The sequence below is a fragment of the Gobius niger genome (assembly GCF_951799975.1).
Source record: "Gobius niger genome assembly, chromosome: 4".
NCBI lineage: Eukaryota > Metazoa > Chordata > Actinopteri > Gobiiformes > Gobiidae > Gobius > Gobius niger.
In genome coordinates this window covers 9133835-9147316 of record NC_136855.1, presented here as the reverse complement: position 1 = coordinate 9147316, position 13482 = coordinate 9133835, and the positions used below count along the sequence as shown (strand labels likewise).

Here is a 13482-nt window from a genome sequence, read left to right as displayed (position 1 = left end):
TAGCAGCTGAATTCTTGATTTTGACACGCCTCTCACGAGTGAGCCCTATTTGTCCAGACACGATCTCGGTCCCGGCTTGTCCTCAGCAGCAAATCTTCCCTTCAGTAGCATGGCAGGCAACGTGTGGAGGTCAATGGTGAGTAAATTGCATTAGTTGAGCTATTACAGCTCTGCATAATTATTGAAAAAGACTTTATTCATCTTTGGGCATGTTTGAGCTGCACATCTGACGTTTCATTCTTTCGCTTTTTACTCATTTTGTGTGACCTACGCAGCCTTTAGCATGTAGCTTATGTTAGCCGTTGCCTGTGTCCTTCAGTGGGATGACAGCTTTGCTCCCTCATCCTCAAAGTTAACTTTAGTAAATGTATGTTTTTGTGTTCATATTCTCCCCTTTTAATTATAAATATAGTTATTCGACATGTATAGAAAAAGTTAAAAAGTAGGCTTTTACATCATTTATTTGCTTTCTTCCTAAGTTCCTTTTTTAATGACTAATTACCTGGGGGGGGAAAAAAATCAAAATTATTTTACCCTGAATTTGTCCTTGTAGTCTTCAATTTGTATTCGAAATGCGTGTAGATCTTCCTAAACATTTCTTTGTTGTAGTTTCTTTTACTGCTGGTATAGAAATGTTGCTAATGTGTAAATTGAATGTGTTTTGTTTTGGCTTAAATCAACAACATAGAAATGATCTGACTATAAAGCCCTCTAAGTATGTCCTATTCCTAAGTTAAAAACATTCTTTCTGCTCAGCAGTTTGTTTAATATTTGATTTTTATGTCATGTATTCATAACAATGATTCACTCTGGCCACAATATTGACTTGATTTTTCCCTCAAAATGTGTATAAAGAAACAAATGGCAAAAAACTTCAATAACTTCATATGAAATCATTTTATGTGTGGTATATTAAAGGAACACTTTACCAAATGAAATGCTAGATAGGAAAGAAATGTGATTCCATTCTTAAATTTCTTTGCACATTCAATGATGTTTTTTAGGGCTATTGTATAAATCGAGCAAGAGTACAAATGTAGCTCTGAGTCGAGTTGGTTATTATCCCTGTGTTGACCTTGTCCCGTCTGCTGCAGCTGTCCCAGGCCGTGGGGGTGGTCAGGAAGCCCGCTCTGTCTTCCTTCTCCAGAGGGGTGAGTCCAAGCTCTGGACCTGACTTAACCTGACACCGACTGTGGACCTCGCTGACTAAAAGGCTGTAACTGTAAATAACTCACACTGGACAGAGGAGGACAAAGGGAACAACAACAACACTGTTTCCTTCTATTACTCCGTTCCTTCCTCCTGATCGAGTATGTTGATCATTTGCACTTATTGTTGTGAAGGTTTTGCACCCTCGTACACTCCCATAAAGCATTCACTTACAGGTGTCAGTCATGCCTAAAACACATATGGTCATATGTAATTTATGAAGATTTGTGGGCATTGCCTCGGCATTAGTTTCCTCAAAAGGCTCTGTCTGTTGCTTTTGAGTGATTGCACTAAGACGCGGGGTCACCAACTCACCCAGGTAGCCTTCAGCTCTAACAGGTTGGTGATCCCCGCACTATGGCTACACACAATTGGGAAAATATCTCATTGCAAGTATTGAGATAGCTTTATATCCGGGTGCTTTAACATTTGAGATAAGTATCAAACTAACATGTTTGTAGTGGTCTAAGTTACTAGGATATAGGCAGATGTACAAAAGACCAGATACAGGATCTTTTTTTTTTTTTTAAATGGACATTGTACAGTTTACATCACTGTGGTCTCATTTGGTAATCCTTTCAAATCAAATTCATTTCAAATTTTGAGTCACCTCACTGTGATTGGTTAAACCAGCCGGTTGGTCACTCCCTCAGAGGCCACCGTTTTGGTGGTCGCCGTCTTGTCCGGACACTGTTGAGTCCTTATAATCCCGACGGTGAGAGAGAGCGAAGCCTAATCCTTCTGTGTGTGTGTGTGACCTCTTCAGATGCAGACGGTCACCCTGATCCCCGGAGACGGGATCGGACCTGAGATCTCCACCGCGGTCATGAAGATCTTCGAGGCCGCCCAGGTCAAGAACTAAATAAATGAAACAAAACGCTATTCTGTCTGTGCGATTTGTAACTGTAATGGTTTTGTGCGTGTGACCATAGGCTCCGATCCGATGGGAGGAGAGGAACGTCACGGCCATACAGGGACCAGGAGGGAAATGGATGATCCCCCCCGACGCCAAGGAGTCGATGGACAAGAATAAAATGGGGCTTAAAGGTAAACAGTAATTCATCTCCTGCTGGTTTCCACCATCTTGAAAAAGTTACAGTCTGGTGCAAACATTTTTGCTCATGAGCTTAATGTAATTGTACATTGTCCTTAAAACAGCTCACTGAGCTTGTAGCTGCTGGAGTCAGAGTCCTTAAACTTTTGCAAACTTTAGCTATAATATCTGCAACCGTTCTACTTTCTGATTTTAAAGCTGATTTTCCAAAGCAACCAAATGGGCTCAATAAGTTTCATCATTAGTTTCTTAAGTTGTCAACTGAACCTGGTTGATTCATGTGTCTGAACCAGAGACTGGATCATGTTCCCGGGTAAATAGGCCCGTCTATCAACAACCCAGTCCAGTTTACGACTTGAGACACTTATGTTGGAACGTAGGTGGGTCACGTTTACTAAAAAATCCTCACACCCTACTTTTAATTAAGATGAAATTCACAATTTGAATTGCCATAAGCACTATGCAAAAGTCCTAAATGTAATCCGGGATGCAACATGTACTTCCAAAAGGTAAACACTGATTTTGTTGACATTGCTGTTGTAGGACCCCTGAAGACGCCCATCGCCGCGGGCCACCCCTCCATGAACTTGCTGCTGAGGAAGACGTTCGACCTTTACGCTAACGTGAGGCCTTGCATCTCCATCGAGGGCTACAAGACGCCGTACACCGACGTGGACCTGGTCACCATCAGGGAGAACACGGAGGGCGAGTACAGCGGCATCGAGCACATCGTGAGTGTTATTTACAAGATCATCGCATTCAAACAGCAAAGGCTTCAGCATTTCAGATCATGTGTTATCCACTACTAGAACTGAATGTTTGTAGTCTCCATGGACTCCAAACAGACATACCATGCTGATGTTAGTTTTGCATAGTCGCCACTAGGGATGTACGATAATGGAAATTTGAACCGATACCGATAATCAATCATTTTCAGATAACTGATACCGATAACGCACGATATTTATATAGCTGGTGGAATGTCTTTTTTTCTCCCCCACTGTTGTACCCTGTGCTGACATGAGAGAGAAATTATGCCAAATCTGTGCCTGTGACAGATTGAAGAGATGCGTGGCTCATTTCATCAGTGTAAAACTTCTCTCGTTCACAGCGATTTGACCGCGGGGATATCCATCTTTATTTTCTCAGAAATACAAAGATAACACATCAGTTCAAGACCCGCTCTGTTCGAGTGTTAAACTTGCTGGTTTCGCATTTCCTCGTTTTTTTTTTCCCTTTTTGTTACAGTGAAAATGTTGAAGTGACTTGATGTGAAAAGTTAAAAAGCTCTTCCTTCACGGAGAGTGCCTGCAAAACGTTGTTTCGCTGGAATACTCTTTGTATTTTTCAGCTGAAACAGAGCAGAAGTCGCATGTATCTGCTGGTGTAACTTTGCGGTCATGAATCTGCAGCAGTAGGAGCGGGGCGGCAGCATCGAGCTGGAGCTGCAGATTCAATGCAGTTAGAGTCTGTAATTATCAGGCCTAATTATTTTGATGACGCCAAAAAGGCCGAGTATTGCAGATAATTATCGGCGGCCGATATCATCGTGCATCCCATGTGACCAGTAATCTTTCTCAGCCAAACATCACCAAGATTGGTCTGAAAGAAAGAGTATTCACCAGCACTTGTAGGCCATATTAATGTGTTTGAGGCATATTTTTATTGGAAAATAAATAGTTCTTAATAATAGTTTGATAATAACTACAGCTAAAAAAGCACTATTCGCACAGGATTAGAATGACCCAGGGACCTAAGGTAAAAAGTAAACATGACTGTCGTCATCATCAGTTTGAAAGGCAAAAATCCCCCCAACTTTTACCTTGGGTAATTCTAGCCCTGTACAAATCGACATGTCCGAGGCTGAAGGAGTATTTATTTATTAATTAATTAATAATGTTACCCAATAAAATCACTCAGACCTGATGTTTTTTTCCATTTAAGAATTATAAAAGAGGAAACCTGACCTTATTATAGTGGCAATGTTAGACAAACGAAGCAACACAGAGGCACTGGGGAAGGTTTGGATGCATTTGGTGCAAAGTTTGGAAGCACAAGGCTGCATCAGAGTGAATGGATTAAAAGACTAAGGCACTGCTGTTTCAGACCTGTGACGTTGGTGTCGTACGACGTAGCGCGCGATAAGAAACGGCTTTTGTCGCTAAAGCAAAGCACAAACAAACCTCATCAAAAGTAGAAGTACAGGATTGTTGTCATCATTGAGTGTATGATCCGTCTGTCATTTCCTGGAAAAAGTCAGTAAAAAATTGTGAATTACTGACGTTGCTGATCTTGTGCAGATGTGCTGTTGGAATCTGTCAAGACATAAAGACGACTTGCTTTGAATCGTCTCTGTCTGAGCCTGTTTGTTGTTTTCAGATTGTGGACGGTGTGGTTCAAAGCATCAAACTGATCACAGAAGACGCCAGCAGACGCATTGCGGAGTACGCCTTCGAATACGCACGAAACAACCAAAGAACCAGCGTCACGGCGGTTCACAAAGCAAACATCATGTGAGTATGAGACAGTATTGGATCACTTACTTTTGTTAGGCGAGTTCTGGAGGTTTTGTGTCATTGTAATTTCCTTAAATACCTACATTTCTACACATTTTAACTAGAGGTGTGAATTCAGTCAAAAAATTGTGTCAAAAAAAAGACCAAAACGAGGCTACATTTTGGAACTGATGTGGATATTGCATCACATTTTGTTCCAACAACACTTTGGCGATGTGTTGTTTTGTGTTTTGTGATATTATGTTGTTTATAATGTTCTATTTGTGAACATCATCTTAACCTGCTTTCCTTTTCCCGTCCAGGCGAATGTCAGACGGTCTGTTTCTCAGGAAGTGTCGTGAAGTGGCGGAAAACTACAAAGACGTCAAATTCACAGAGATGTACCTGGACACAGTGTGCCTCAATGTCAGTCGATTGTTCTGAACTGTCCCCTCTTAACGCCTTAGTGCATTCTTTAAAACCCTCTGTCTGTCTGTGTAGATGGTGCAGGACCCCACTCAGTTCGATGTGCTGGTCATGCCCAACCTGTACGGAGACATCCTCAGGTCAGACCTCAGCAAATCCAACATTTGACTCACAGTGAGCGTGTAAATGTCTAAAATACAGTTGTGCTTTCATAGTGACCTGTGTGCTGGTCTGATCGGAGGACTTGGAGTCACGCCCAGCGGAAACATCGGAGCAAACGGAGTCGCCATCTTTGAATCGGTTTGTAATCCTTTGTCATTTTATAGGGAGCAAGTCAACAAAAATACATTACATACCGTGTATCTTTGTTTGGCTTACTATATTGTTCAGATGCTAAACAACTGTTGAAATTGGTCTTGTGTGTATTGCAAGCACCAATTCAATTTTAATATGAATTTGGCCAAAATCGAATGTTTGCAGATCTTCTTTTCTGCGTTTGTGGCATTAAAATATCGTATCGGGCATTTTAAGCATTAACCTCTTAACCCCCACTTGCACCGAGCACATTTTCTCCCATTCGGTGTTAGCCATGTCTAAAAGATTTGCGCCAAAAACGAGACATAAACAAGGATGAAAGCGCAACAAAACCATGACAAAAATGTGACACAAATGCAACAAAAAAAAGTGAAAACACGTCAACAACACGGGGAAAAATCTTACATGAGTTTTGTAGGTCTTACCTTTTAAATGAGACGTTATGCTGGCCTATAGTCTGTAAACTCCAGTTTAGCTTTTAGATTTGGGTAAAGCTGAACTGGAGAAAAGAGGTTAAAGTTGAGTTGCTTTTGCCTGTTTACCCTGTGCCATTCAAACCACTAATATACTGTGCTATGTATAATAGTGAGTCTGTGTGTTTAGGTCCACGGCACAGCCCCGGACATCGCGGGCCTGGACATGGCGAACCCCACGGCTCTGCTGCTCAGCGCCGTCATGATGCTGCGGCACATGGGCCTCCACCCCTACGCCGACAAGATCCAGACCGCCTGCTTCGACACCATCAAGGACAAGAAGGTCAGGCATCAAAAGTTCATATGCACCGAGAGAGAAGACGTTAGATTTTATGATTCATGTAGATGGGTCCAGCCATTGTAGAGATAGTGATTAACCATTTTCGAACTTGAAAATTCAGCATTTCAACAGTTACCATAGTTGCCACAATGGAATACTTGGCTACACCAACTCAATTTAAAAAAAATAGATACAGGCGGCATTTTTGGACTTGCCAATCTATGATTATGTTCAAAGCTAGAGGGGGAAAAAAGAACTGTATCCACCATTACGTACACAAATGCTGAATTATGAATATATTTTACTTCTAATTAAAGATACAGAGAAGTGGAGTTGAGCAAAGTGGTTTATAAGTACCCATAAACGCTTAAAAAATTGACAGTGCTAGCCAGGAAGCTAATATTAGCTTCATGCTGCATATGCATATGCTAATGTTAGTAACAAGTGCCGTTGTTTGCTTCTACTGAACAATTGGCTGTGATAAACAGTTCATGTGGACCTGACTTTGGCTTGACTTTATTTTTGTGCGATAGATAAGTTTATATTCCACCAGAAGGAAAAAAGAAATAAATTGGGATTTCCCTGCGAGGCTTTCTTCCCCCTCGGCTAGGTCACGCCCCCTTGTATGATGCTTTGCCGTCTGTATCTGTATGTTGTGACACATCCGTGCGACTTAATATATATATATATATATGATAATGCTGCTTTGGATTGACCAACTGAGGTCAAGGTCAAATTTATTTATAGAGCACATTTACAAACAGCAGGCACTGCCCCAAAGTGCTGTACAGATTCATAAAATAAAACAATCAACATTTAATACAAATAGAAAATAAAATCAACACGAGAAAATGCTCAGCTCAGCTCGTGTCGAAGGCCAGTGCAAAAAAAGTGAGTCTTCAGCGAGCACTTGAAACTCTCCAAAGATGTTGCAGTTCTAATATGTAAAGGGAGAGAATTCCACAACTTAAGGCCAGCTACAGCGAAGGCTCTGAGGTATACATACATATATTATATTGGTCCCCATACAAATGATTTACTTTTTGATAAACCTGTCCTGAATTGTCATTGTTGGTGTGCTGCTTGTGAGGAGTATGTTTGTTATTGCTAGCATGTTTAGGTCTTCAGTTTAAACATAATTTAATCACTCTTGCGCACTTACAAACAGGAATGTTCTGCACTGTGGCTTCAAGTTCTGTTTCTCTTCTAATTATAGTTATATCCTTTTATACTTTGTGAGGAAGTTGCAAAATGCCAGTTCAATATCAGATCTACACTAATACTTTTGTTCATTCCTTGTCCAGGTTTTGACCGGTGATCTGGGAGGGAAGTCGAAGTGCTCGGAGTTTACAGGGGAAATCTGCCGCAGAGTTCAGGACATGGAGTGAATCTCTCACACAGACTGACGCAGCTCGCTCGTTTCACCTGCAAGAGGAGCTGCAACTCCACTTCTCTCGGAACCCGACCCTTAAATGTTTACTCCTCTGAAGAGCAGAGGGGAAATGAGGGTCGACTTTAGAGAGATCAGTGCTGCCATGAACTGGATTGTTTTTCTGCAACATTTGTCCGTTATCAAGAGCCCAAGTCCCCGTCATTGTTTGGGGAAGCGCGCTCCTACAGTGATTTCACATTCACACATGTTTTCATATTTTCAGTGGCATTTCATATTTACAGTTTACATTGATTTAAAAGACTTGAGGATTTCTGATGCCTGGACACCGAGCTGCCTTTGAAAACAACTTGCCAACTTTTGTCACATACCTCATTTTCACAACATCAACCCGAGCAACTTATTCATTGCCTTACATTGTCTTGAGAGAATGTGGAGCATAAAAATCACAGGTTTGCGGGTATTTTTGAGGCAGCGTTCGTTAGACAATGGTGACAGATGGTTTGAAAGTCTTTTAATGCTGACAAAGTATCAACGTGACAGCATCTCTACTCGGGCAGCATGAGAGAAATTGATATTGCAATATTTTACTAAACCATTTCAACAATACTATAAAATTGGGAATGAAAATGATAAATTGATATTAAACCATGACTAAAATACGGCAAAAAATTGAGCTGAATTAGGAAAATTGTGAATAAATCTAAACTTTTGCGTCTCTTATAGGCTGTGTTCACACGTTTTTTTTTTTATCTGTCAGATCGGACTGTTTATCGTGCAGCTCTAATGTTGTTCTGTGTCTCTGACGGTTTTCAATGCGCTTAACCAACCCTTGGGACTTGGGCTCGTCTCTTCACTTCAACTTGTACCATTGCTGCCTGTCTCCATGGCAGCTTTGCGTTGTCGATTGCAGCTTGTGAGATTGAAACATTCACTTAAATACGCATACGCACAATTTCCCACCACACGACCAAATGCAACTGAGATCATTTCAATCTTAACCAAAAATAATTTTTCATATCGCCCTTTTTTTGCATGTTTTTTTTTTGTCTGTTTTTTTTCCGTAAAAAGCTCACTATTTTTTTTTTAACGGTAAACTGCTGTAACCGTCTTATTTATTGTTTCTACTCCATGTTACTGTCACATGCTGCTTTCTACAAATACACAGAATGAAAGGTGAATTAAGCAAGGCAAACTATGTTGTATCTCTTATGTTTTCACTGTTCCGCTTGGCCTGCAAGTGCCACCACTGACTGTACACACTCCTGAGCAAATGTCACTGTGACTGCAGTAAACAGGATTTTAATGTTTGGTGAAAGAGAATGCAAAATAAATCTGGTATTTATCTCAGCTTAATCATTTGAGATCTTGTGTTGTCAGTTGCACATAAGAAAGATTCTGCATGGTGTTAAGGTCTGGAGCCTCATGAATTGTTGCATTGTCATCTTGGAAAATGCCTGTGCCATCAGGAAAAAACAAAAAAAACATTACGGCCAGGTTGTGTATTCATTACTTTGCGTATACTACTGTAGCTTTCTGTAGTACTGTTTTACTACTACACTGGATTACTTGAACTTGCAATCCTACATCTGCTACTGCTATTCCGTCAAATTTAATTACGCGTTAGCCTTCATTTAGGGTTGATCTGTGAGTAAGCACGTCAAAGCCTTTAAATTATATAAAGCTATAAAGATTTAATAACTATAATTATCTAGTAGCTACCTGCAATTTCCAGATTGTTTTCACAAGCTACGCCCGATTACATAATGAGTGCTTGAGGCTAAACCTTTTGTGAAATAAACCAAATTGAATAAAAAGTTATCCAGATGTGCGGGTTGTTATAGGCCACAAAGACTACATACAGGCTGTATTTTGTCCAAACCTGGCAACCTAGTGAAAGGACGTGCCCCTCGCCCTCTCTCCCCAAGCACTGGTCTGATGTTACGCCTCTCCAGCGTCAAGTAGCACAAAACGCAACCTTTGAGACGGGACATGCGCCTTCAAAATAAAGTTATGACTGACTGGGTTCGATGGAGTGGCTAAGATTTTAAAATGTAAAATACTGGAACTGGCCTCAACATAGAGGTATCTGAAAAGCAGAGGCTACTATAGCATTTTTTTTTGTTCACAATACAATAAATAATATAAATAATAATAATAATATAAATAATAAACAAACATTTTCGCGGATCAGTCGTCAACAATAAAGTTCGGGAATGTAAACTAATGGAGATTTTAAAAGTTAAAATACTGGAGTTATTGTTCACATTAAAACACTTAGAGACCACAGTGAGTTAGATGTATTTACCAGTTACTCAGCAGCTAACGGAGTCGTTACACAGCTTTTTTTCTCCACTTTTTATACTGTTTTTAGCTAATGTTAGTCTATGGAAATGTATGCTAACAGCTGCAAAGATGGCGGATTTCCATGGTAACTGTGGACATTCCCGAACTCTATAAACTTGCAAGCTTCGCATGGCCAATTTATGTTTACGACTGTTAGAAGACAGTGATTAATATGTTGGAGTCTTGACACAGACATAATGCTTTATATAACATCATTTTAATAAAAATCAAAAGTACTGTTTTGAAAGAAGTTTGTTTTAACTCAGCACAATATATTTAGTACTTCTGTTATATTTTTATGAGAGGGGTCGGCCAAGATGGCGGTGCTTTAAGGCGGACTTTTGTCAAGCTCTCAGCACAACATTTAAAAATACTAGTTTTACCGTTCATGACAAAGTAAATTTTGAAGCTTACACCAGATACCATTTTCCTAAGCACACTTGGACAAGGTTTGTAACTTTACAACGCTGAAGATGCCCAACAAGACGGAAAGAAGACGTTTCCCGGGCGAGGACGGTGCTAGCTCCTCCGCTAACGAACACGACTACAACAACGGCGCCTGCGGGATGGAGTGCTCGGTACCAGCAATGGCAAATGAGTTGGAATTCCCCCCACTGCCCGTTACACCGACTAAGCCTCCTCTTGCCAAGAAGCCTACTCTCACCAGATTCCATGATGCTAATGATAGCCTTTCTAACACGACCGCCCGCATGCTTGCCGATTTGATCAATTCAAGAAGTGATGCGCTTGAAGAAATGATTGGCGCCATTCGCACTGAGATGAAAGTAGTGAATGTAAAGATCGCCGCCATTGACACCCGTGTTGGCAAATGTGAGGATGCTACTCAGAAAAGCTGGGCCCGAGCAGCTGAGGTGGAGAGTTACGGGAGACGGTGGAACCTGAGGCTGCACGGGGTAACTGAAACCAGGGATGAAAATGTTCGTGAGAAGGTCATTGCTGTGTGTCAAGAAGTGCTTCCAACCATGAAGGACAAGATGCACGAGATAATTGATGTTGCTCATCGAGTGGGGAAAAAAGGCGCCGATGACCAGAGGCCTCGCAGTATCATCATAAAGTTCGTATGGAGACATCACAAGGAGGATCTGTGGAAGGCTGCCAAGACCTGCGCTTTTCTCCAAGCAAATGGCCTGCGCTTCAGTCTGGATCTTTCAAAGGAGGACAAGGAAAACCGCGGGAAACTGTGGCCCAAAATCAAGAAGGCGCGAGAGGAGGGCAAGACGGCCTATTTCGTGGGTGGAAGAGGATTCGCCAATGGAGTTGAACTATTTCCATAAGCAGAATAAGCTCTTTGGCTATGGAAGCGTAGTTGGTGCTCAGTTTGCAAGTTCTTAAGCTCTAATAGTGTCAATGAATGTCTTTTTGTTGCACTAACTTGTGTTTACGCATTTAAAAGACAAGGAAAAAAAAAATAAAAAAAAATCTGTTTTTGTTCAAGTAAAACAAATTTACATATTGTTGCTGATCTTGACAGCATGTGGTTTATCTAGTCTAAGGTTTTCTTAGAGGTTTATTGTCGTTTGCAATTGTTTGTTATTTTATTTTATTTTACTTTTGTTGAATCTGTCTTCTCTATCTTTCTTATCTATTAATGCTAGGGGTTTGCGCAACAACATTAAGCGCAAAGCTATATTTCTTTTTGCCAAACAATTTAAATTAGACTTTGTTTTTGTTCAAGAATCTCACTCTGTTGCTAATGACAACAATTTTTGGAAGTGTCAGTGGGGCAACACTATATGGTTGTCACATGGTACTGAACATTCAGCTGGAGTTGCTACATTAAAAGCCAAATTCAACGGAGAAGTGTTATCTACCAAATGTGATCCGGATGGTCACTATGTATTTCAAGTAATTAAAATTGTTGATAGGATATTCTTAACATGCAACATTTATGGATACAACGCAAAACAGGAGAATGATGATCTTATAATGTCTATTGAGAATATTTTTATTACCTGGTTAACAAAATTTCCCAATGCAACATTACTACTGGGAGGTGATTTCAACATAGCTATCGATAGTGCTATGGATAGATGGCCTCCTGGCATAACAAACAGAACAAATAGCAATTTTACAACATTTATGAATAAATTTAGTCTTCAAGATGTGTGGCGACTTAAAAACCCTAAAAGCAGGTCTTTTACCTGGAGCAATAAGACAGGGTCTTGCCAATCTAGAATTGATTTTTGGTTGGTGTCTAAGAGTTTTAACGTAGGTAATATTGATGTCGACATATGCCCCACCCCCCTTACTGATCACAAGGCTATTAATATAAAGATTAATTTAGCAACCTCTCAAACAAATCTTCCTCGGTCTGTATACTGGAAGCTTAATAGCTCTCTGCTATCAAATGAAGCAGTTAAGAATAAGGTTACAGATCTGATAGCTCATTTTTGGTCTAAAGCCAAAGAAGAAACACAATTCTGCATCAATTGGGAACTTCTAAAGTTTGAGCTTGGGAAATTTTTTAGAAAATTTAGTAGTGACTTGGCCAAGTCAAAAAAAGTCAAAGAATTAAACATTGTGTCAAATATAACCCATCTATCCTCGAAAACCCCTGATATGTTATCAGAAGAGGAGAAATTAGAGCTGATTAAACTGCAAATTGAATTAGATGACATATATAATCACAAAGCCAAAGGTGCCTTTATCAGATCTCGAGCCCGATGGCTTGAAGAAGGGGAGCAAAACTCTCACTACTTTTTTAATCTTGAAAAATATCACTCTTCTGTTAATGATATCAGTAAATTGAATATTGATGGGGTACTTACAGATGATTTTTCCTTAATATCTAACTACTGTAGTCATTTTTATACTAAACTGTACAGTTCAGGTTTTTGTCAAGCATCAGCTGAGACATTTTTGAACTCCTTAGTGGTTAAAACCATTACTGAAGATGAAATGTTGACGTGTGATTGTGCTGTTAGAATCGAAGAGGTTAAAGATGCCATCAATTCACTAAAAACTAACAAGTCACCTGGTACAGATGGTCTGAGCTCAGAATTTTACAAGTTATTCTCCACTGATCTTGCTCCATTCTTATATGAAGTCTTTGTAGAAAGTCTCTATAAGGAACAACTCCCAACTACTATGACTCAAGGTTTGACAACTTTGATCCCAAAATCTAACAAAGACACCACTCTGATCGATAATTGGCGCCCAATATCCTTACTTAATAATGATTACAAGATTTTTGCCTCAATTGTTGCTAAAAGGCTGAAGAAGGTATTAAACTCAATCATTGAAGAAACTCAGTCAGGATTTATGACAAAAAGACATATAACAAATAATATTAGGCTGGTTATGGATTTTCTTGATTATTCTGAAATGTTGGATGACAATGGTTTTATTTTGTTCCTTGACTTCTACAAGGCGTTCGACACAGTGGAGCATCAGTTTATTTTACAAGCGATGGGCAAATTTGGTTTTGGTAATTATTTTGTATCTGCCATAAAAACCCTGTACACGAATGGCAA

At 40.0% G+C, this 13482-nt stretch overlaps 1 protein-coding gene across 1 annotated transcript; it reads left to right on the top strand.

Moving 5' to 3' along the window:
- The first annotated feature begins 46 nt into the window (after positions 1-46).
- Positions 47-8242, top strand: idh3a (isocitrate dehydrogenase (NAD(+)) 3 catalytic subunit alpha). Its single transcript, XM_079555631.1, has 11 exons — positions 47-136; positions 1095-1151; positions 1976-2059; positions 2142-2256; positions 2807-2994; positions 4643-4776; positions 5082-5184; positions 5260-5324; positions 5400-5484; positions 6103-6255; positions 7557-8242. The coding sequence occupies exons 1-11, from the start codon at positions 110-112 to the stop codon at positions 7638-7640; spliced, it is 1095 nt and encodes a 364-aa protein (XP_079411757.1). The 5' UTR covers positions 47-109; the 3' UTR covers positions 7641-8242.
- The last annotated feature ends 5240 nt before the right edge of the window (positions 8243-13482 follow it).

What these genes read in the sequence shown, in the direction of transcription:
- idh3a (XM_079555631.1), top strand. Translation starts at nt 110, where the DNA reads ATGGCAGGCAACGTGTGGAGGTCAATG. An exon ending in TGGACACAGTGTGCCTCAAT is followed by an intron (nt 5,185 to 5,259) that starts GTCAGTCGATTG and finishes CTGTCTGTGTAG; the next exon opens with ATGGTGCAGGACCCCACTCA. An exon ending in CTGTACGGAGACATCCTCAG is followed by an intron (nt 5,325 to 5,399) that starts GTCAGACCTCAG and finishes GTGCTTTCATAG; the next exon opens with TGACCTGTGTGCTGGTCTGA.